Source organism: Agelaius tricolor, unplaced genomic scaffold (assembly GCF_023055355.1).
Source record: "Agelaius tricolor isolate 1412-34295 unplaced genomic scaffold, bAgeTri1.0.p SCAF_9, whole genome shotgun sequence".
In the NCBI taxonomy this organism is placed as follows: domain Eukaryota; kingdom Metazoa; phylum Chordata; class Aves; order Passeriformes; family Icteridae; genus Agelaius; species Agelaius tricolor.
Genome location: NW_027269269.1, coordinates 38,806,662 through 38,828,802, shown reverse-complemented (window position 1 = coordinate 38,828,802; position 22,141 = coordinate 38,806,662). Strand labels below are relative to the sequence as shown.

The window sequence follows — 22,141 nt, the reverse complement described above, 5'->3', positions numbered from 1 at the left end:
CCAGCCCAAAAGCTAAAAGAAAGTGAAGCTATTAAAAGAGCTGAAATTCCTGCTTCATTTTGCTTGAAAATTTTATCTTAGAGAAAATCAAAAGTCTTGAGCATCCTTAGTAAAACTTATTTGCTGTGAGTCATATGCCACAAACCTTGAAACTAAGAAATATTCCCAAAATTTTTCTGAGCAACGGAGGCAAATTCTCAGTTTCAAACCCCAAATTTTTGGGCTCCTCACAGAGCTTCAATTAAATCTTAATTTCAGGTTACTGAATATGTAAAAGAATTATCTTAGTAAGTTGAAAGGAAAAGGTTCAGGAGTAACTGTCAAGAAAAAAACTTTGGTATTTTTTTTTTCAAAATTTTGTTATTTTTTCAAAATTATCTTTTTCTAAGCAGCCTTAACTCATAATTTTAGCATAAATGAAAATTCTTTTTAAAATAGTCTTCTTTTTTTTCTACCATATGAATATTCCAAGGAGAGATAAGACATGCTCATCAGATGAATTCCCATTTTGACTTGCTATTTATACTTCTCTTTAAATGTTTAAAAGAAGTGTTGGAGGGTTTTTTGGGTTCTAAAGGATGGGCAGCTGGATGGACTGAGACTGACTGATGAAAGAATAATTGTTATACACTAATGGTATTATAAGGTTTTCCTTTCCAGGCTTTCTAAAATGGGGGTTGGTAAGAAGGGGAGGAGGAACTGGGGTTAAGGTGCTGAAATTTTGTCAAATACAGGCCCAAAAATCTCTGGGTTAGTGGGCTGCAGTGGGCTACATTTTGAACCTCAGCCCATGAAGCTTCACTTTACATTTTAATAAGAACAATACTAATTTAAACCAAAGTTTAACCAAAGAATGTGAGGGTTCTATTATTGAAAATAACATATCCATTAGAGTTCCTAATTATTGAGATTATTAATAATTAATTTCTTTATAATAATGGTGAACTCACAGATATTTTTCCCTATATTTGAAAAAAACACCTGAAATATCAGTTTAAGTTTCTAAGAAGAAGGAGGTTTTACCATGGATATTTAATCAGCCTCAGTAATTCAGCAGGGCCATAAGTTGTTACAAAAGCTGCATGTATGTTTAATAGTAATTAAACTTGATTATTATCTCCATAGATTTACATTGCTGTATATTGGTTTTCTTTTTAATCTGATCCAAACGTGAGGATTAAATCAGACTCCGCTGATCATTACACTGTGATTTCCTGTCTCAGGCCACTGTTAAAATCTTCATGATTAATAAAATGGGAACTCAACTGAAGAGTAATATATGAGCTTCCTTTCTGTAGAATATTTATTGTTAAACAGGAAGAAAGAGGCTATTTCAAGAGATATAGTACCCACCCATATCTATTTCCTTTCCTCATCCACATATCAGAAAAATTATAGCAGCTTGAAGGCTGACCTGATTATGTTCTTGCCCTTGGAAGGCTGACCCAACAGTTTTAAAAAGTAACAAAGTGAAGAAAATCAAACATATATAACATTGAGTTCATTTAAATTAGTTAACCATTAGGTTTCAAAAGGAGTCCTTTTGAATTAAAAATTGATAATAAGCTTTGTGCTTATATCCTCTGTATTTGAAGCTAATTTTTCAAAGGGGAATGAGTACCTGTGTAATATTTAAAGAAAAATTCTTATACTTAGTATTCTGTTTGACATGACTGCCTGTAACTTATTCCATTTCCTTGCTGGACTTTGAATCTGATCCAAATCCCAGTGAAATCAATAGGAGTTTTTCAGGTAATTTTTATGGGGCTTGGACTGACTCCTCTATCCTGAAACAACCAGGCAATGTCACTCTTTTATCAGGAAAGTCTTACAGGCAGAAAGGCTATCCACTTAAAAATAATTAAGATGACCCCATGAGAATGATTCTCACTGTCATTATATTTATAAAAGGCAACATCCCTTACAGCCTATTATGATCATTACTCACTTTTAATGAATGGACCGTGATGAATGGTCCTGGATGTTCAAGTGCTTTATGTGCCTCCCTCCCACATGGTATCATATTCCCTCAGGGGCTCCATCCAGTTACCTTCCCTGAGAGGAGAGATCACTTCCAGACTAAACTGCAAGAGTAAACTCATCCTTTCAATACTTGATTATTCTGATAAAACCAGAAAGTAGGGCGTGAAGTAGGTTGAAGGGTTTAGCACTCTGGCCACCTGTCAAAAAGCAAATGAAATGAGATTTTCTCTGTGTTAGCAACTCGTTTTTCATTGTCTGTCAGACAAAACTGGCCCAAGTTTAACTGGAGGCTCAAAGATACCTTGAGGCTTTACATTGTTTTCCCTAATACGAAACAAGCCCAGAGTGTCTTAGTCTGTTTATTTTAATTAAAAGAAGACATATTTTGAACAAGAAAGGAATCCTGCCTTCAGCCTGTGATTTTTATGGCCGTGCATCTCCCTGTGCCATCTAACTCGCTTAGATATTGCAGAAATCTCAGAATAGCAAGTGAAGCTGAGTGAATAATTTGCAGTGAATAATTTACTCAACAAATTTAATCTTTATTTCCTCAAGGAATGTTCGTGAGCAGAACACAATTTCCTAAAATGTATTAATTATGGGCCAGAATTTAGCTAGATACTTCCCTCTCCTGGTCTGATTTGAGCCAGCCACAGCTACAGTCACTGATAATCCTCAGCAGAGCTCTCTCCATAAACTACCACAGCAAAGACTCTTCAGAAACTAAAAGAAAAAAGTGTGAAAAGTGAAATCAAGCCCTCTCTCCACTGACAACCTATGAAGGAAGACAGAGGTTGAGGCCTGGGCTGTAACTATTCAAACAACATACTCTCTTTAATTTTAATGCCAAAGATCAAGGCTGTGATTTTCCACTGGATTGCTGGGGAATGGAACTGGATGCTTAAAGTCCCATCTTTAAGACTCCCACGTGCTCTGAAAACTCCTCATCCAGAACTTAGTATTGAAAATTGGTCCAAAATATTTAGGGACTTCACACAACAAGGCACATGATTTCCTATTGAATAGGCTCCCATGTGCTTTTCTCATCAGGAATAGAAAATGGAGACGCTTCAGAACCTCAGAGTCTTAGAGAGACAGGACATAATTAAAGAATATTTTAAGTTTACAGTTTTGATTTGTGGCTGTGTTGACCCTATATCAAGAAGACTCCTACCCCATACCAAGTATAATACTTATGAAACCTGGCCATGCAGCCAAGGGAATAACTAACACCTAAATTCGAAAACTTAATTTTTGCTTCAAAACCAAAAATTTTTGCTTCAAAACTTAATTTTTGGTAAATCATTTACATTGGGTGGACTTTTAATGACATACATAAAATGAAAAGGCACAAGACACCACAAAGAGTGGGAGTCAAAGCTTGTTTAAGCAACCACTAAGTTGCAGAACAGCAGGAATACTCTCATTGTACCAGGTCATAGGAAATGGGATATTGGGCTTCCTTCTCTTCCTGAAAAAAATGTTACTCTGATTCTTCCTTCTTTTATGCTAATCCTTTGCCTTTAAGGTCAATGGAGTCATGAAGAATTATGGCAGGGACAGGCTATAGAACACCACTACCAGAGTTTAAAGAGGTGTCTGGTCCAAAAGAGTGGTTGATGCTCTGTGAGTAAGAAAAAGTGTCTCATTGCCAGGCCCTCAGACTGTGTCCTTGGCATGTTCCCAACACCACCCGGCCTAAAGGGAAATTGAAGTACCAGGAACTTATCTCAAGCTTTGATCCCAACACATTCCCTTGCATTAGCAGTAGATGAACAGATCAGTCATAGCTACACTATGTCAGGTTAGCCCTAACACTAATAAAAATCTATACTACTGTGACATAAGGATTCTCAAGGAGATTGGCTTTCACCTATTGAACAAATCCCTTTCTTATTAGCTTGAAGAGTAAAAGCCAAAGTTGTGTCTATATCTTCTAGGTGTTCCTATTGAGAAAACTAGAAGTCAGCAAGGTTGATGTGTGGTAAAGCAGAAGCCACAGATTTATCAAACATCTCTGTAAAGTCTGCTGCAGAAATGCACGTCACTGGTGGTTTTCCTGTACAATTCCTGTACTCTGCAAGCACCGTGCACTTTCCAGTTTGTGATGAACAGCAGAAAGCAATGGGCAGGATGCTGCTGCTGTGAGTTCAGACGTGCAGGGGAGCAGCCACACTGTTTCAGAGTGAATGTTAAAATCAATGCTAAAATATACTGCAGTGTTCATACCTAGAACATCTCAGTGGATTCTGTTGGTGAATGCTGTGATTACTAATCAGCTACAAGGGCATTCTATCCCATGGAATTTGCAGGTTTGGATGACTTGCTTTATAGTCATCCAGCTGAAGCTCAGCCTCCCAGAGATGCATTTACACATAAATAGTGACGATTGCCTCGTACATCTGTTTAAAAAGCTCAGATATGAGATTTTCAATAAAGGAAACTGATATAAAAATAAATTTAGGCTCTCTGTTTTAATCTCATACACAAAACATGACATGCTTCATTTGGTATTTAGAAGACCAGCTTAACACAGGAGCACTGACAGTGCAGCAGGGGATTTTTTCAAGGTATGTACATGACGTCTGCCAGCCTATCTCTGATTAGAATCAAGATCAACAGAAGTAAATTCTGATTAACTCTAATGCCAGCCTGCTGTCAGAACACTCTGCAGTTGAAGCCATCTTTTCCCAGTAAACATCTCCTGCTGAATTTCTTCATTGGTGTCAGAGTGTCACATTGCTGTGCCATCATGGTGTTAGGACTGCTATGCAAAGGCTAACAGGAAAAGGAATAACACAGCACACTGCACATCCCTTAGATTTCATTCTGATTCTAGTGGAAAATGTTGTTCTCCCTTTCTCCTTTAACATGGTTTAAAGTGAGTGAAAATCCTAATTTGGAAGGGACAGAGAGAGACAAGACACTTTTACTTGTAATTTGTTTTAAAAATCTACATCTACCTATTTAAATGATGTGATACCTGACTGATAGCCAGCAGAGACATAGAGTCTTCATCATTGAGAAAAGTTGATCATTTGCTACCTTCATCATTCCTTCCCTCCTCTCCTCCCCACGCTCTGTACCAGAGCTGTGGGCTTCTATAGCAAATCTTATTTCAGGTGCTAACATTAATGGCAATACCTTCAAAATCTGGCAGGAAGTGGGTCAGAATAGCTCCATCAGCAGACCTGCCAAGTCACACACACCAGGAATGAGACTTGAGAGCCTGATTTTCTCTTACTTCCAGGTGTGAACCTCAGTGTAGGGCAGCCTGGCTCATGCTCTGTGCTGGTCTGGCAGGTGTAGGTTACCTGGATCCCTCAGCTGCTTGCTCCAGGGCAGGAGTAAGGGAGGGTAGGAAAGCTACCAGCCATCCCTGACAAAGGAGAGGAGATGCTTTTCCTGCTGGATTTTGGCACTGAGGAGTGGCAAGGTGATTGCTGATGTGCTGGTCGTGGCCACTGCTCCTCTTGCCCCACTCAGGATTTCACGAGATGCTTCAGGCTGTGGCTGCATGACTAAGCTGCCCCAGGTCAGCTGAGCCTCACTAGCATGGTAGGGGCTTGCTCTTAGCCCATCCACCAGATGAAGTGAAGCACAGTCACATAAATTTATTTCATCAAGGGTTTTAGATAACATGCTTTATCTCAGGCTGTAGGCTAAAGGCACTCACAGGGACAGTCACAGTGCTCAGTATGTTTAAGGTAATTACTTATGTGTCAGTAACTTGTCTTTGGGGAGACAAGGGAATGGAAATGGAAAGCTGTCTCCACAGCTGTGTTTTGTAGAAAGAGCATAATGCTTTGCCTCTTCACAAACTTCTCCTTTTTCTTCCCTATTCCTCCCACCAATCTTTACCTTTTTCCATTCTATTATCCAACTCTTTCCCCTCTCACTTCCCACAGTTTTTGTCTCACTTTGCATACCTCTTCTCTAGAGAACATTTTTTTACCATTTATTCTCATTTATGTGATAATTGTTTTCTTCTGTCACATATATTATTTTGTGTGGTTTTCTTTACCTTTGCCTTACTGCTGCTACAGAAAGCAGAAGCTGATGAAAAGGCAGCAAAACCTTTCCTGCAAACAGCTCCATAATCTGCTAAATGTTCTACTGAGCTACAGACAGCAAACTGGAGGATTCTCACTCCAGGAGGAAACTCTGAAAGCTGGATTTAGGCCTTCTAGTTTACAAGTTTTTTGGGGGGTTTTTATTATATGTAGAAACTGGTGGAGAGAAACATTGATATTATTCTCCTCTGGCTTGTGAGGAGAAAGTTCACAAGAGCCTTTGAAATATCTTTGGGTTCAGACACCCCTAGAGGTAGAAATAATACCTAAACCCCTAAAAATCAGCACCTTTATGTACAATACACACCCAAACCCATTAGAGGAAGAAAACAAACTTTTCTTTCTGCCAAGGAAGGGCAGAATTATTGCTATCTGTGATACCTGATTCTCACCCCTACATGTGTGTTTCATAGTGTAGTTTTAATAAGACAGCTTTAACATTTACCACCTTTTCTCTACTGAATGTCTGTCTAATTTAGTGCAAACTATGACTCTGAATGACAGTGTCAGGCCCTGCAAATAAAGTGTTTGAACTGCTGCCCTTCTGGGGTGCAGGCTGGAATATGTATCCTTGCTCGTACACAGCCAGCTGATGTGTACAGAACACACCATCCTCATTTTGCAAATGAAGCCTGAGGCAGACAAGTGAAGAGATTTGTCTAATTTCACACAAGAGGTCTGTAGTAGTGCAGGGAGTTGAATCTGCATTATCTACATCTTTAATCACTGGATCATGATTCATTAGTTTAAATAACCTATGCTGCTATAAGGAAGTGGAGTAAGAATTTATTTTGGCCTTCTAGTTCAGGGGAGCACTAAGAAATTGTGTTAAAAGTTATTTACTTTGCAATTGATCATTGACTGCATGTAATTCTCAGGGTGTGACCCTGGGATTAGTTGTGCAGAATATTTGAGCAAATATAGATGCAAGAAAAGTTTGGGGAGTTTCAGTCTTTCAGACTGGAAAATCTGAATACTATCATGCCATAATTCTTAGGGGAATTATGTTGAAGCATAAATGTGAAGCAGGAAATCTAGGTATTAAAACACTTACACAATCTAGAACTAAATATAGAAACCCTCAAGATAGCTGCAAAAGTTTCTGTCTCATGATCTTAAACTATCTGAACTCCTGATTTTCCTACTTCCCACACACTGTTTGTCATCATTTCTTGTGCTATGCTATCAAAGGTAAGCTGTAAGTAGAAGTGAAAAAGAAGTTTCACGTCATTTAACCTAATTAATTTGGTTCTTCTGCAAAAATTATTCAGCCAGATTTTTTCAAATGGATTGGAGTGTAAGCACTTCCAGCAAGAATTATGTTATGCTCAAGTTTCCAATTTGCTTTCCTTATGTATTAGGGAAGGTGAACTTCTGAAATCAATTAAATGTCTACAGAAAAATGGTCCAGAAATTTCATTACCAGAGGTGAATTCCTTTCAAAATAAAAGTGAATACTCAGATACAAATCACTGCCCATTTTTTTTCTGAAAAGCCCTGATCTTTGTCTTCCAATGATCTGTCCGTATACCTGAGAGTACTTAAATAGCAGAATTACAGGTGTGTCCACTCTGTGTTCATTGTTTCATTTCCAGTCTTATTTTTCAGGGCCTATTCTTGTTCATTTCACCCACAAGTATTTTTTCCAAGCTGGATGAACACACAGTTTTCACATTAAAATTTCAGTTTCTAAAAACAAGTTTGGAATTATGCAAGACATGCCCTGCTTTTGGAGAATGTCACAACAGAAGGGCTTCTTTTAAAGGGCTTTGAAACACATTCATTATAATAATGCTGCAGCCCTGGAAACCTTGGTACCTTTCTGGCACTGAAAATCCTCACTCTTCCATTTGTGCCATTGCTGAGCACTGATATCATGTGACTTTCCCTTCACTTCTGTGTGAGGGACATGTAAACAGAACTAATTTCTTCTGATTTATGAAAAGCTTATTTCACAAATAGGCTTTAGGGAGCACTTTAAATGATACAAAAGTGACTTACCAAAGAGAATACAAACTTAATCTAAACTCACAAAAGAAGCAAGAAAACATAACCAGGTTCTGAGCCATCTCAGAACTTCCAGAAAACTGATGTCCCCAGAAGAAGAGCCATTTGAGTCAGCTAGAGGAGAGGACAAGGAGTATCAGGCATTGTGGTGTGCACTGTCAGCCACCACTTAGCTATTCCTGTAACTTAAGGTCAGTGAGGATCCTTGAGTCATCTTCAGCCATGGCTTCCTTACCAAAGCCTCAAAATCCTAACCTAATTGGCACTTTAATTTTAATTTCATTGGGGATTCTGAGGAAATCTGATGCTAAGTTTGCTTGTTCTCCTGCATGAAGATGAGCACACTCAGAGAGTGCACTGAGCTACTGCAAGCACAGTGAAGATTAAACGTTTTGGCTACAAATGGGAAGCTTGTCACCAACTCAACAAGCACAAGATCTAGAAAATATTTATGTTTCAAAAGTGAATCTACACAGAAGTAAAGCTGCATTACTTTGTGTGAGGAGACAAACTGCACTGTAAAAATTGTAAAAGTCACCTGATGGTTTCATTGGTCAAGGTATCCCTGCTAGCACCAGGAGCTAATACATTAGCACAACACAGCATGAAAACACAGCCTGGAGTAGCTGATTCATTCAGCAGGAGCACTGATCAAGCAGAGTAATGTGTATTTTTCTTTTTTTTTTTTTCTTTGCTTTGTATGGTGTATGGGAAGAAATGATAGCCTTAAAAACATTTTTTTTAAATAAAAAACAACAAGAAGAATGTCCTTTATACTGGACTGATAGCAGATCCACATAGGGATGAAATTGTCACAGACTAGGTAAATGAAGCAGCAGACAGGCAATGCAATCTATTTCCTTCAGTATGAAAAGTGCATCATTTTGGCAATTCTAAAGTAGGCTAGCAGGAAGTCATCCTTTCACTAGACAGCATGTTACCAACAACTTCACTTAGCTTAATTATATTTTGACTCTTAATCATGTTTCATGAAGCAGGTAGCACTTTTTCTATTGAGAAGTCATATGCCATTTACAAAGAGTAAGTCTAGGAAATGCACAGTTTTCCCTGCTATTGCAATGATCACATTGCCTTTCATACTACATTCATGACAGCAATCCAAAATCTTTCATTTCTCTCTCTAGCTGTAGCTCTGCAGGACCTAGCAGCTATGTCAGAAGCAAACCCATGAAATCTGCTGAGGTGAATAACAATGTTCTTCTGCAGTTATCTGCAACAATATTAAAAATGTTGTGGTACTTTAAAATATCTTTTAGTGCAAATAAATTCACTTCATTATCATTCTGCCTCATATATACTAGCAAGTACTAGCAATCCAACTTCACAAAACAGCCCAGAAGTTTGTGGCACAAAAATTTTGAGAAGCTTTTTGGTAGAGTTAGGTATACATGCCGATTAATGGAAAGTATGATATCATTCCCTATAGAGCTATGAAAATTCTAGTCAGGTATTAAAAATAAAAAATAGGGCAAGAGTTACCATAGTGAAGAACAACAGCATCAGATTTTTCACATTTTTTAAAACCTGTTTTAAGACTGCATGGTCAAAGTCATCACAGATGAGGACACCAAATTTTTCACATTACTATGCAAGAAATAGCAAAAATCACTGTGGGAAGTGGAATGGTGCTGACAGATATTTGCAATCAGCACAGTGCAACGGTGCATCTTTAGAGAGGCTGGACACCCTCCCAGTTTCCTGTCTTCCCAGAACAAAGCTTGTGAGAAGCCTTGCACTTTAAGAGGTGATTTTCTCTCACTTTTTGTATTTAACTGAAGCAGGCCCTGTAATGTTTACCAACTTGTTGCTCTAACTGTTTCTTGAATAAAGGTTCTTGTGACAGTAGAAAAAGTAAAACTCTACATACTCCAAAGCATGAAGAGTGGTCTTAAGTTCACTAGTATTTGTGTCTTTTTTTTCTGAATCCATATTTTTCTTCATCTTTCCAGGAAAAGTAAACACTGAAACTTTAGTTGTGGCTCTTGTCTTTTCATCAGTTTAAAAAACAAAGCCATTCAAATGTCACCAGCACTTTACTACAATAGATTTGCATAAATCACAATCCCTACCCACTCACAAATCTTAAAATTCAAAATAAGTTTTCACAAGGTTCTGGAACAGGGTTTGAACAGGGGAAAGATGAGTGCCTTTGTAGCACCGTTTCTTTTTGTCTATCTCATGTCTGCAGTCTGGGGGTGTTTCTGGCTGTCTCTTTACCTTGCAAGAGAGGTGCTGAATGCAGAAGGAGAAGGGCTGAGCTGGTGGAACAGTGGGGAGAGCACTGAAATTAGCCAGAATGTTATAAAAAGCAACAGGAAACCTGATGAGGGCCTTGTAAATGAAGATATGACAAGATGAAAGAGAAGCAGCTGGGGACAGTTTCATATCTTAGGAAACAAATCCTGTTTTCATGTCTTAGCCACAGCTTGTCACCTGAACATGCATATCATGGTCTTGATTGGTTTTGTTTACTGCCTCTTTCCAGCTGCCCTTTATCTCTTCTCTGGGCAAAGACTTTGGGCCTCAGCTTGGCTACAGCTGAGCAGGACTCTCTAACACCCATAGGAAATAGATTTATACTTGGTGAGGAACTGGCTTCCTACCTTGTCACTGAAATAGGAACAAGAGCCATAGCTTTTAAAAGGACCACTTATTAGTGACAGTAAAGCAGCCAGAGTGACCAGAGCAGCTGAAAATTGGTGTCTCAGAAAAGCAATTTGGGGCTTTCCAGGCATTCTTTTTAGTGCTATCTTTGTGCCAAATGAGGATTCAAAATGCAATTGAGAAAGCTCTTCTAAGGCATGTTCAGGTGTCTCTCAACAGAAAGACATTAGCTGAAGAAAGGAAAAACTGCAGAAAACAGTCAAATTGCTTAAGAAAATTGAGCAGTCAGAAAGTCCATTAAAGCCCACAGCATTCTGGTGTGCAGCAGAAACTGCCAGCTGAAATGGAGCAGAAATCTTCCCACAGCAATTCTCTGGGCAGTGCAAATACAACTTTGAGCTTTGGAGCACATTTTACTGGAGAAGAGCACTCTGCCCTGTCTGTTCATTACCAGCTGTCCATACCCTTCCTCCCCACTCCAACCAGTCTAGGGAGCAGAGATCAGTCCCTGGTATCACAGACACCCCACACCTGCATAAACCTCCAGGCAATATGCAGCATGTTTTTGAGAACCAAAATGATCAGAGGAGGTGCAGAGGGCAGGGTAAGAGCAACCACAGCAAGGAAGCAAGGCTGTGATGGGGCATCCAGCAGCCAGAATACATGCACAATGTGTCAGGAAAAGTTAGAGTAAGGAAATGTACAAAACCAGCATTGACAATTAGAGTGTTTCTTCATCAAAAAAATGAGTGTCAAAGTAGCCATGTCTCCTAAGGGTGAAAGGGAGATGCTGGGAAATGGCTTGTCTGACTAGGAAGCAAGCCACACCAGGAGGAAAGGAAAAAGCCATGAGGTCACTGAAATGGCAGAGAACCTTGGCCAGTAACAGCAGGGCAAACATAATCCTGATCAGATCACAACACTTTCCTGAGAGGAACATGGAGAAAATCAACACAGAAATTGGCATAAAGTCTTTTGCAGTTTCCCCAAACTTATTGTTCATTCCACCACAATGCAACGCATTCATATCAGAGAGAAGCCAATCTTTCAAAGATTTCTAATCTCCTCTTAACCTGAAAATAGGAGAGAAAATGTATCTTCCTCTGCAGTACCTTTAGATTTTTTTTCTTTCTCCTCATCAAAATGCCAGGTCTTTTTAGTCTTGGGGAATGTCCCTCATACTTCATTCTCACTGAATGCCAAACACAGGTTGCACCAAAAAAATATTCTTATGGTATCAATGACTAAATCCTTCTTCTGTAAAACTTAACCATGCTGCTAAGAGGTGTGAAGAAGAGAAACCCACTTCCAGTAACTCTCTGCTGATTTGCCTCCAACAGAGGATGTTGTCTCCTCTCCTTTTCCTGTAAAGGAGGCCTGTGTGATTCTACAAATGCATCTTCCATATTTCACAGATATTGGGAGAGTGGATGGGTCAGCCAGTGATGTAGAAAAGGACTCATCTGCTTTTCTTCTCTTTGTCTCAGACTGTCCAGGATAGTCTGGGAACCCTTTTGTGAAGAGGACCTCAGCTGTGACCTCACTGTGCTCCACTGTGCCTTTCAGGTCCATTCAAGCCTAGCAAGCTCCTGTAGTTTACAGCCTTCTGACTGTAGATTTTTCCTGCCTCATGAGGTTGCAAAAGTCTTATGCAATTGCACAGATTGAGAAAAAGCAACAGAAGGCTGAAAGAGCTTCTATAAAAGTCATATGGACATGGCACTTCTAAGTATACTACTTTGTTGGGGTACTGAGTATCTTAGCATACAAATGACAGAAGGGCAGCTTTTAGTAAACACACACAAAAAAAGAAAAAACTAGTCTGAGACTGACAGCTTAACTGTTTTCTGCAGGGCTAAGCCTGAGGAATAAAAAGAAGTATAAAAATCCAATAACCTTTCCCATTAGGGTCAAGTGGTTGTTAAAGTGGTGTCTGGACAATCTTTTCTTCCATCCTCTGCCTGCTTTTAAGATGATTCATAACATCACAAACATCAGCCCAGATACCCCCAATATACTTTGTGATAATAGAAAAATATGCAACATAGTAGTTACTTTATCCAAACATGCAAGAATATTTTTTTTTTTTTCCCTCAAGTACACTGTATTTTTTTAAATGTACTCTTCCACTTTCTTAGGAAGAAGTATTTATAAATTACATGTCACTGGAAAGAATACCAGTAACAATAATTTCACATGGCAAGCTTGACACACCAAAAATGCAAAGGCTTTATGTTGCCCCTAGCAAAATTTTGGCCAACCACCAATTATATTTTAAAAAAGCTGAATGATAACATATATATATATATATGAGACCAGTGGTTAAGTTAACTCTGCACAAAGAATCTAATGGGTGCACCATGGCAGGATGGGTGAAATATGGGTGGTCTGCAATATCCCTGTGCCAGAGCCTGTCCAGCTAATGCAGGTGGTTACTGAGGGCTTAAATGGGGGAGGCTGGAGAAGAGTGCCTGGAGGAGCCTGATGGAGCTGAAGATGGATATGGTTTTTGGAGTCTGTTCTCACAGTCCTTACCCAGCTGACCTCTGGCAAAATGAAGCACCATAAGGGAAGCTGTGAAAAGTGCTGGGGCAGAAGAAAGGAAGGAGTCAAGGAAGAAAGGTATTGAGGGAAGAAATTGGAGGAAGGGAATTAGGATAACTCATATTTTGTCTCTCTAAACAGCAACCTGTCATGGAGAGATCCAGGTCTTTCCTTGTGATTACAGGAGAGCACTGCTTAATTCACTATCTGCCATTCAAGCTATAATAAAGGCCAGGCCTGATCAGCTTTGCATGCATTGCTGAGATACATCTGGATAATATTTGTCTGATCTAGATATTTGTCTGTCCCCCAGGCCAGATCAGCAGCAGTTTGCTGAAGGAATAGCAGAGTCTTGCATCTACCAGTATAGTCTCAATTTGGGACACACCAACAAGCATTTTGATAGCTCATCTCTAGCTATCTCCTGCACAACTTGCTGCAGCAGACACAACGGAGGAGTTACCAAGTCAAGGAAATGAAACCATACCTTCTTTCTCACAGAACAGGGAAGAGTATTGTGGAATATATTGCTTTTACTCTAATAAGTAAATCAACATCAGAAAGAACATCTGCACCACCCCCTCTGTCTGATCCTCTCATAGCAAAACCACCAGTGTCCGCTTTTTGATCCTTAAACAGCAAAACTGAAAAGCCAGCCTTTGTAATCTTCAGCTGAGCCAGAATGCAGAGGCAAAGAATGAGATGTCTTGCCATTGGCTGTAACCTAAATCTAAAGGCACTAAGCCCACAGAGATACATTAAAGTCAGAGAGCCCGTCAGGACGGCAGATGGCAAAATAAACAACTCAGGAAAAAAAAGCACTAAACCCCTTGCTGGCACTTAATAGTAACATGGGTAGGACAAATCTCACCAGGGTAGGGAACATTAACAGCCTGTTTGTGACAAAATGAAATAAAATTATTTGAATTGACACTTATGTTCTCATAAATCTGACCAACACCCCTATTACTGTTTTTACCTGGGACTTCAGCCTTTGCTTGGGATGCTGACAGCTGCTTGCATAAAGGAGCCAGGCAGATGATGGAGGCCAGCATCCCTGACACAATTCACTCTCTGCAGAGACTCCTGTTTCCTGGCATGCAGGGGGACTCCTCTGACAGACCACAGCCTTTGTTCACAGCTCCCAGCCCATTTCTGCGAAGTTTCTGTCCCACAGATCTGTCTGCAGATGCTCTCCCTGGGAGTGTGCAGGGCTGGGGCTGTCCAGGGTTTCTTTGATGCATCTCCCTCAGCTTTTTTTAGGGTAGTTTCCTTCCTTTCTTTTTCTAATTATCTACCAGTCAAAGTTTCAGACTCTGTTTTGTAGGAAAATCTACAGCTGGATAAATCCCACATTTCAGGTCCTGCCTGGTATGTCAGCTACTGTGTCATTGGAAAGGAGCTGAATTATCTCCTCCATGAATTCAGAAATATGGCTGCTGTACAGACCCCCATCTATTACCTCTCTAATGCTATATGGGCACTCTGAGATCTTGCTGCTCTCAGCAGGACACTCTCTCATCTCTGGCTGTGGTTGCTCAGCCCTACATTTGAACACTCAGCTGGCTCAGGTTTCAGCAGGTGTCTCACCTCCTGTGGCTTGGCTGTACTTTCCTGGGAGCTGGTCTTATTCCACAGTGAGAGACAGCTCTGTCCCTGGAGCACTGTAGAGGGAACAGGCAGAAAGGGAAAAGTGGCTGCTTTTTACTGCTTCCCTAAAGTATTTGATTCTACCAGTCACCTTCCATGTGCTCACCACTATGTGGAGTGCCAGAAGACCTGATGTGCCCAGTGAGGAGAGGGAGAAAATCTTTGTTGTAGTGTCTCTATTTTGTATATATCACCAAAAAGAGTTTCTCTTGGTTTTGCTCTTCTCGTTTTGAATATCCCTTTTTTAAAAAGCCTGCAATTAAACCACAAAAACCTCCTCAAGAGATCTGCCCAGGAAGGTAATTTCAGAACAAGGTTAAACTCTGCTTCTTTGTTTCTGTCCCTAGAATCTTCTTGCTGCCACATGGGTAATTGCAAAAATAGGCTCCACCAGCTAAGCTGACCAAGAAGATAGAAACACAGACACCTCTGCAACCTCTGACATTTGCCTAAATAACTCCAGTGTCCTTTACTAGTATTGCAGTGACCTCTAGGAGCCTGCTCCAAGTCCATTGGCTTCATTGTCTCTTACTGACTTAGCCCAGACTTCCAGAAAGTTTTCTAAGCCTGAGAGGATGAGTATAGTACAGATGAAAAAACCAAAAAACATGACTGTGCTGATGAGAAACAGAATAGCCTAGAGCCTTCCATCTCTAAGCTGCTGATGTCTGCATCGTTAAAAATGAACTACCCAGGGCTATATGAAGCCCTGGTGTTAGCCTGAACAATGCATTCACATCCATTTACCTGAAATCTAAATTTGGTTTATAGCATTTCATAACCACGTGGAAGATGACAGTATCTCTTTAATGCTGAATCAGAGCAAAAAGTTTCCAATTTTTATGCATATCAGCACAAAAGAAACCACTTCCACTTACCCAGGAGTACTGTAGATCCATATCTGTTAGGGAATATGTAAGATGTGGCTGATGAGAAGAGCAAGTACAGTTTTCCCATTCCTCTATTTTTGAAATTAAAAAGTCACAAGGACAGAGCTGGTTGTCAGGAAATGGCTTCCAGTCACTCCACAAGTGAAATTCTGTTTCAGAATGAATTGAAATAGTTCCTAAGTTATTAAGTCTGGAAGTGTATGAGCGGCCCAGAGATGCAGAAATAAAATCTGTCCTGGTCTCAGGCTCTTCTTTTCTTTTTGTGTTATCTTTCCATGTCTTCTTTTCCTGAGGCTTTGTCAGCTTCATGCAAGAAGTTAATGCTTCTTCATCCTCTTCAGAGAGATAAGCATCTTCTAAGGTATCTTTAAAAATGCAAATATTTGTTAAAGTATGTTGCAATTCATAGAGAAAGTAGCACACTTTTTTTTTTAACTTAATAGTTACCTTTCCCACTATATAATGGAGAAGTCAAGGACTCCATTTAAAGAAATTGACAACAAAAATCTCCCACAAAAAAACCCAAAACAAACAAACAAACAAACAAAAACAAAACTCATACATGCATACCAAAAAAACCCCCACAAACAAACAAACCCCTAACAAAACCAAAACCAAGTAATTATGATAATTAGGGAGATGGAAAGGATTTTTTACTGGGTCAGGCATCTGAGCCAAAAGTGAGAATTATTCTCCATTTGATATATTCATCTTGTTCCCTCAAAGGTGTGGAAAATTTTATTAGTTCTGCCCATGAAAATTTGCCAAGTGAATGTCATATTGCTGATAGTTTCAGACAGCATGAGTTGAGCTGGAAAAGTTCAGGAAGCTTTCTGGACAATTGCTCTCCCACCCCTTGTATGTATGTTGTGTTACAAAAATCCCTATTTCCTCATGTGTTTCACCCCAGGCAGTGATTTGGCTGGAGCAGTAGTTCAACAGACAGTTTAAATTCATTTTGCTAATGCTAGATTATAAATAATCATACAAACAAGTGCATTGTACAAGCAATGCATGCGCTGTTAAAATAATGTTGGCAAAACAAGTTCAGAGGAAGAACTGTTGCACAGTCAGACCAGAGATCCATAGGAAACTCCAGAAAATCAGCTGAGGCCAGAATCAGTTCAGAATTCCTGTGTGTTACAGCCCTGGGCACTCAGGTATGATGAGAGACTGACTTGTTTGTCATACCTCAGACTTTCCTGCACTCGTAGATGCTGCTGACCCATGGATTAGCACTGGAAATTATCTTCCCATTTGTGAACTTTGCCTTTCTGACCTGAAATGTGATACAAAACTAGAAAACCCAAAGTGTCCCCAGCATGGAGACCCTGCTGTTATACAAGTCTATTTACCTAAAATCCCCACTTGCGAGATCTACTGTTACAAAACTCCAGCTAGAGTGACAGGAAACAGGTTTTCACACCATGAGGAAGTTAGAGCTGGAGTGGTATCACAGTAACATCTCAGTTGGGGGTTGAAAATTGTGGGTGGTGAATGACAGACCAGGACAGGATTGTTTACAGTTATGTTCAATCCAGTGTCATTTGCCAAATGTTGGGAAGAATGCTGATGTGATGCTGTACTTACTGAGGGGAACCAGAACGTGCTTGACATCCTCCAAGCTTTGTGTACTTGTTTTCTTTGTTCGGACCAATTTCTGCAATCTTTTTAATGTTCCCCTGGACTCAGCTTTATTGTCTGGTTCTGTACCCTGCCAAAAAAAAAAAAAAAAAAACAAAACAAAAAACCCAAAACAAAACAGAAAGACATTAAAATAATCCTGAAAAATAAAAAACTAAGGGTAACATGATATTTATCTTGAGAATGACAAAGTGTTGGATTCAAAGAACTGATCATTGACACAATGCTTTGAAAGTTAGGCTTTTCCTTGCTTCAGACTAATAGGTAAAAAAAGGGGAAAAGGCAGCTCACAAGAAACATCAAACTTAGGCCAGTGTTCATATTGCTATTTGCATATTAGTTTTCTTGAGTACCTGAGCATTACTGAATACAAGCAGGACCAAGTGAAATAAACATATATTTTGTTTATTTCACTTGGTCCTGCTTGTATTCAGTACAGGACCAAGTGAAATAATGTACACAGCCCAAAAAATCTGAAACCGCTTTATTCTTTCAGGCACTGTTATGATAAAATAATCTTAGTTATGTAAATTATTATTATTATTATTATTATTATTACTATTATTACTATTATTGTTATTGTTGTTGCTGTTTTTATTATGTGTCTAGATACACCTTTCAGGGCTACCTTCATGGGTGATATAAATCTCACTGATGCTGATGGAGCCTATGCTGACTTCTTTCCTTGAGGATAGGACCCTAGGAGTCCTCCTTCTTTAATCACAATAATGCAAAAGTTCCCACAGTGGATAGCACTTGGCTTTAGACTCCCTCCTTCTCAGCAGCAAGCTATATTTCATGAGATCTGCAGTGTTCTGGAAACTGGGAATCCACCACAGGAGCAGAGCAGGAAGCCAGAGAGTTGAGACCATTTCATGTCTCCAGTGTCCCTTGTAAGTCGTGGCTTCATTAGTGTCTTAACTTTGCGGTGAATTTCGCAGCTATACCTGAAAGCTGCACTTTGGTCTCAAAGTGCCGCAGCCTGAACTCGTTACAGATGAAATTAAAACAAAAGACATTTTCCAGAAGTTCAGCTGATGACCTCCAGCTTCTGGTTGGTGTCCAACAGAGAGGATGTGAGCCCAGGTAGACCCCCCATAGGACACAGTGTGGACATCAGCTCATCAGCACCAACTGTTCTGCTGTCCTTTTCCTGTCCTTCACCTGTGTTGTAGATTTCTATCCTCTTCCAAATTCAAGATAGCAGGAATGTATTTTTACCTCAGCTAACAAGAGAAACTGAGATTTTCAATTTTTCAGTCTCTCATTGTGAGATGTCTTTGCAAAATAAATCACAGTGGTTTAAAATGCTAATATTGCTCTCATATTAGATCTCTTGTAGCAATAATAATTTGTTCTCTTGTAAGTAACGACACAAAAGCAACATGATGACTTTGATTTATGATCTGGGATTTCCATCATGGAGACATCAAGATAAATGGAAGATAATCTATTCAGATAATTTCATTAATGGCAAACTCTAATCCTCTTTTCCTTAAAAGCACTCATTTCATAGAGTCCATTGTTAGGGAAAAGTCATAAGTGCTTAAATAATAAATGCAGTAACTCTCTTTCATGGGAAAAAAAGCTTGTGCAGTATCAGCTGGTGGTGAGACAGCCTTTAAATTTACAGTATTTTATTTTGGCTTACCTAAGCATTAAAATATGGATTTTTATCTGCCTATCCAAACATTCTTTGGTGTAGAAACCAGACAATCAGGTGAACTGTGCTTTGCCCCAATCTATAGCAAAGCTGTCTATAAGGAAAGAATTCCTGCATGAACAAGGACCAAGAATATTATTGATATCCCTACTTAATGGGCTTTAGTGATGAAAAAAATCACGTGACCTCACAAATCAAAATGAATTGTACAAAAAAATAAATCACAGGCTGCCCTTTAGTTGCAAATAATTTGCATGAAGTGTGCAAAAATACTTAAGCACAAAAAATATACGTTTTAAAAATGCATTCTGAAATGCATTACAGAAGAAAGACCTAAATTATGTTTCCAGTTTCTACAAAGGTATTTTAAATACCTTAGAAATCTTTGCACAGTGAGATGTTATGAGGATTAACCTGGTGACAGCAACACAGCAATTTGGAAGCTAAGTGTAAAACACTGCTGGTCAGATTCCTGCAATCTCAGTCCTGTTGAGCACTCTCTTTCCTGGGTGTAACTGCATTAATTTCAATAAAACTACTTGCACAGCATGTCACTTCTCAGTATAAAGAATTTAGTCATGGCACAGTCTAATCTCTGTGATTTTTCTTCAACTGCTTTGCCTTCCCCAAAGAAGTGCAATGATTTAATCATGACAACCAATGCACTTAAATTCAGAGTACAGAGTAATAGTGAGAAGATAAATATTAGTGTGTGTTTACTGTGTCCACAGTGCCAATTGTTATGGTACCTTAAAAATGTTTGGGAAGCTTCAGTAATAACATGGCTGAACATAATTAATATGAAAATAGTGTGTGATGAAAGCCAACTTCTTGCTCTGTTTAAAAGAGTTCTGTAAGACACACCAAATTTGGATAAATTTTCTTTTAAAAAATGTTGATAAAGCCATGGCCAGCCAGTGTATAGAGAAGCACTGTGCAGACTTTCCTGTGATCCTGCCCATATATATCTGACCTTTAGATATTCCCATGACGTTGGTCTGGTACTCCAACTGGCTTAAAATGAGTGCAAAGCAAACTAAGCAGCCTAAGATAACAGGCAGATTCTGTCTTGGGAATCACAGCAATAATACAATATTCTCTAAATGATAAAGAAATAGAATGATTAATAGCAGAGCAATAATAAGGTATTCTACAGAAGACAAAGAGATATCATGATAAATAACAAGGATATGGATAAAGATCTTTCAGCTTTTAGAGAAGGAAAATATAGCACAGGAAAAACCAGCCTGTTCTTCCCAGCTGCAAGTGAAAGAAATTTACAATTTTTATGGCCACTCACCATTTCACTGTTACCAGGTACACCTGGATTGTGAACTCGTGGTGGGATCCATTGCTCATAGTTTATCACCTAGATAGTAAGAAAAGTAATATAAAAAAAAGTTACAACTTACATAAGATGAATAAGCATTATTAGCATCATGTAATTAAATATAGCCAAGAGCTCAGCAGTTTTTCAGGCCAGTACTGTGTGGATATGAAAGTAAAAGACTGACACACACCAGCTGCCACACATTGAAATTGTTTTGGTATTGTACTGTCTTGATTTCCTCAGTTATCTGGGACTCAGTAACATCTTGGAGACATCACAGTGAAAGCAGTACCATGGCAGAGCTGTGCATTACAGTGTGGGATCTTTGGATCTCATCCTAGATCTTGGCTTTCCTTGCTCAGTGAACAGGAAAGCCAGAGAAGACTTCCCTCGGCAGCAGCCCTCCAGCTGAGGAGCATCACCAATGCAGTTCTAAAAAGGGTCTTGCTTAGTTCACCTAATTTTTCCTGGGATGTTGGGAACCAAGGGTGTGAGTTTGAACTGGATTAGCAATGTGGAGAAAATGGGACGATCCTTAGAACTAAGACAAGACTATTTACACTTTGATCATCTGCCCATAAGCCATTTGTTGGTCAGAGTGTCCTCAGGAGAGGAACTGCAGGGGAATACACCTTCCTTGGGGCACTGCTGCAGTCCCTAGGGGGCAAGCCTGGCAGTGCCTCCAGCTCAGCAGGAAAGTGATGAACACTGGCCTTTTTTCCTTCATGAATATGAATGACACGGTGAAGGCTGAATGCAACCTATGAATTTACGTGAGAAATGAGGCATGAAACATTTTTGAAAATGTATTAGCCCAAAGACTGCGTTACTTGGTATTTTATGTCCTTCCCAATATGCTACAGAGGCTTCCAGCCATCAAGGGAGCCCTGCTAGACACAAGTAAATAAGAACAAAGGTACAAAAAATAAATGCAGAAAATAAAGGCACTTTTTATGGAAAGGTACAATTATTGCAGCAGTGTTCATGCTATATCCCTCAACCTGTACTTCTGTTTTAAGCCCCATTTTCCTGCACTTACAGAATGAATGAATGACAATTAAGGAAATGGAGAAGGATTAAAGCTTTTTGTGAAGCACTCAGGGAAACTTATTTGCTTTCTCTTTTTTTTTTTTTTTTTTTTTGAACTAGAAGAAAAAAAATCTAAGGTGTTCATCTGTTCTATTTACTCCTGCTTATAAATTTGCCTCTTCCATGGCTCACAGAATCACAAACTCCCTTAGAGCAGCTGAGGTAGGAATGCATTTTTGAGGATTGTCTAGTGTAGCTCCCTGCTCAGAACTGGTCACCAGAGCAAGTTGCATTGGTCCATCTCCTGACAGGAATATCTCCAAAGATGAACTTCTCATATCCTCTCTAGGAAGCTTCATCAGTGTCTGACCACTCTTCTTATACTAGAAGAGCGCTTTCTTTATGTTCAGTGAAATTTCCTGTATCTCAGTTTGTGCCCATTGCTCCATCACGTTCCTGGGAATAGCAGCCTGTAATTCCCTGGACTTTCTGGGACAGCTGAGTTGTGTGAGCTATCCCAGCCAGTTTTGTGATCCTGAGGCTGCAGTTGTGCAATTGCATGCAGACTTCTAATTCCTCCTGTCTGTTCCCCATGCTGTGTGCATCAGCACACAGGCGCTTCATGAGCACACTCATTTGTGCTGATTTTGCAGAAAAAGAGCTTCCTCCATAATGCTGTTCTTTCAGCATTTCCTTGTTTGTG

At 39.5% G+C, this 22,141-nt stretch overlaps 1 protein-coding gene across 1 annotated transcript in view; it reads right to left on the bottom strand.

The window, feature by feature from the left end:
* LOC139593065 (SAM domain-containing protein SAMSN-1-like) overlaps positions 1-22,141 on the bottom strand; it is a 58,743-nt gene that overhangs the window by 34,746 nt on the left and 1,856 nt on the right. Inside the window, exons 2-4 of the mRNA XM_071433698.1 lie at positions 20,380-20,448; positions 17,363-17,486; positions 15,761-16,137 (exon numbers count right to left, since the gene is read on the bottom strand). Coding sequence (XP_071289799.1) covers positions 15,761-16,137; positions 17,363-17,486; positions 20,380-20,382 — 504 coding nt within the window. The 5' untranslated portion in view covers positions 20,383-20,448. The remainder of the gene's footprint in view (positions 1-15,760; positions 16,138-17,362; positions 17,487-20,379; positions 20,449-22,141) is intronic.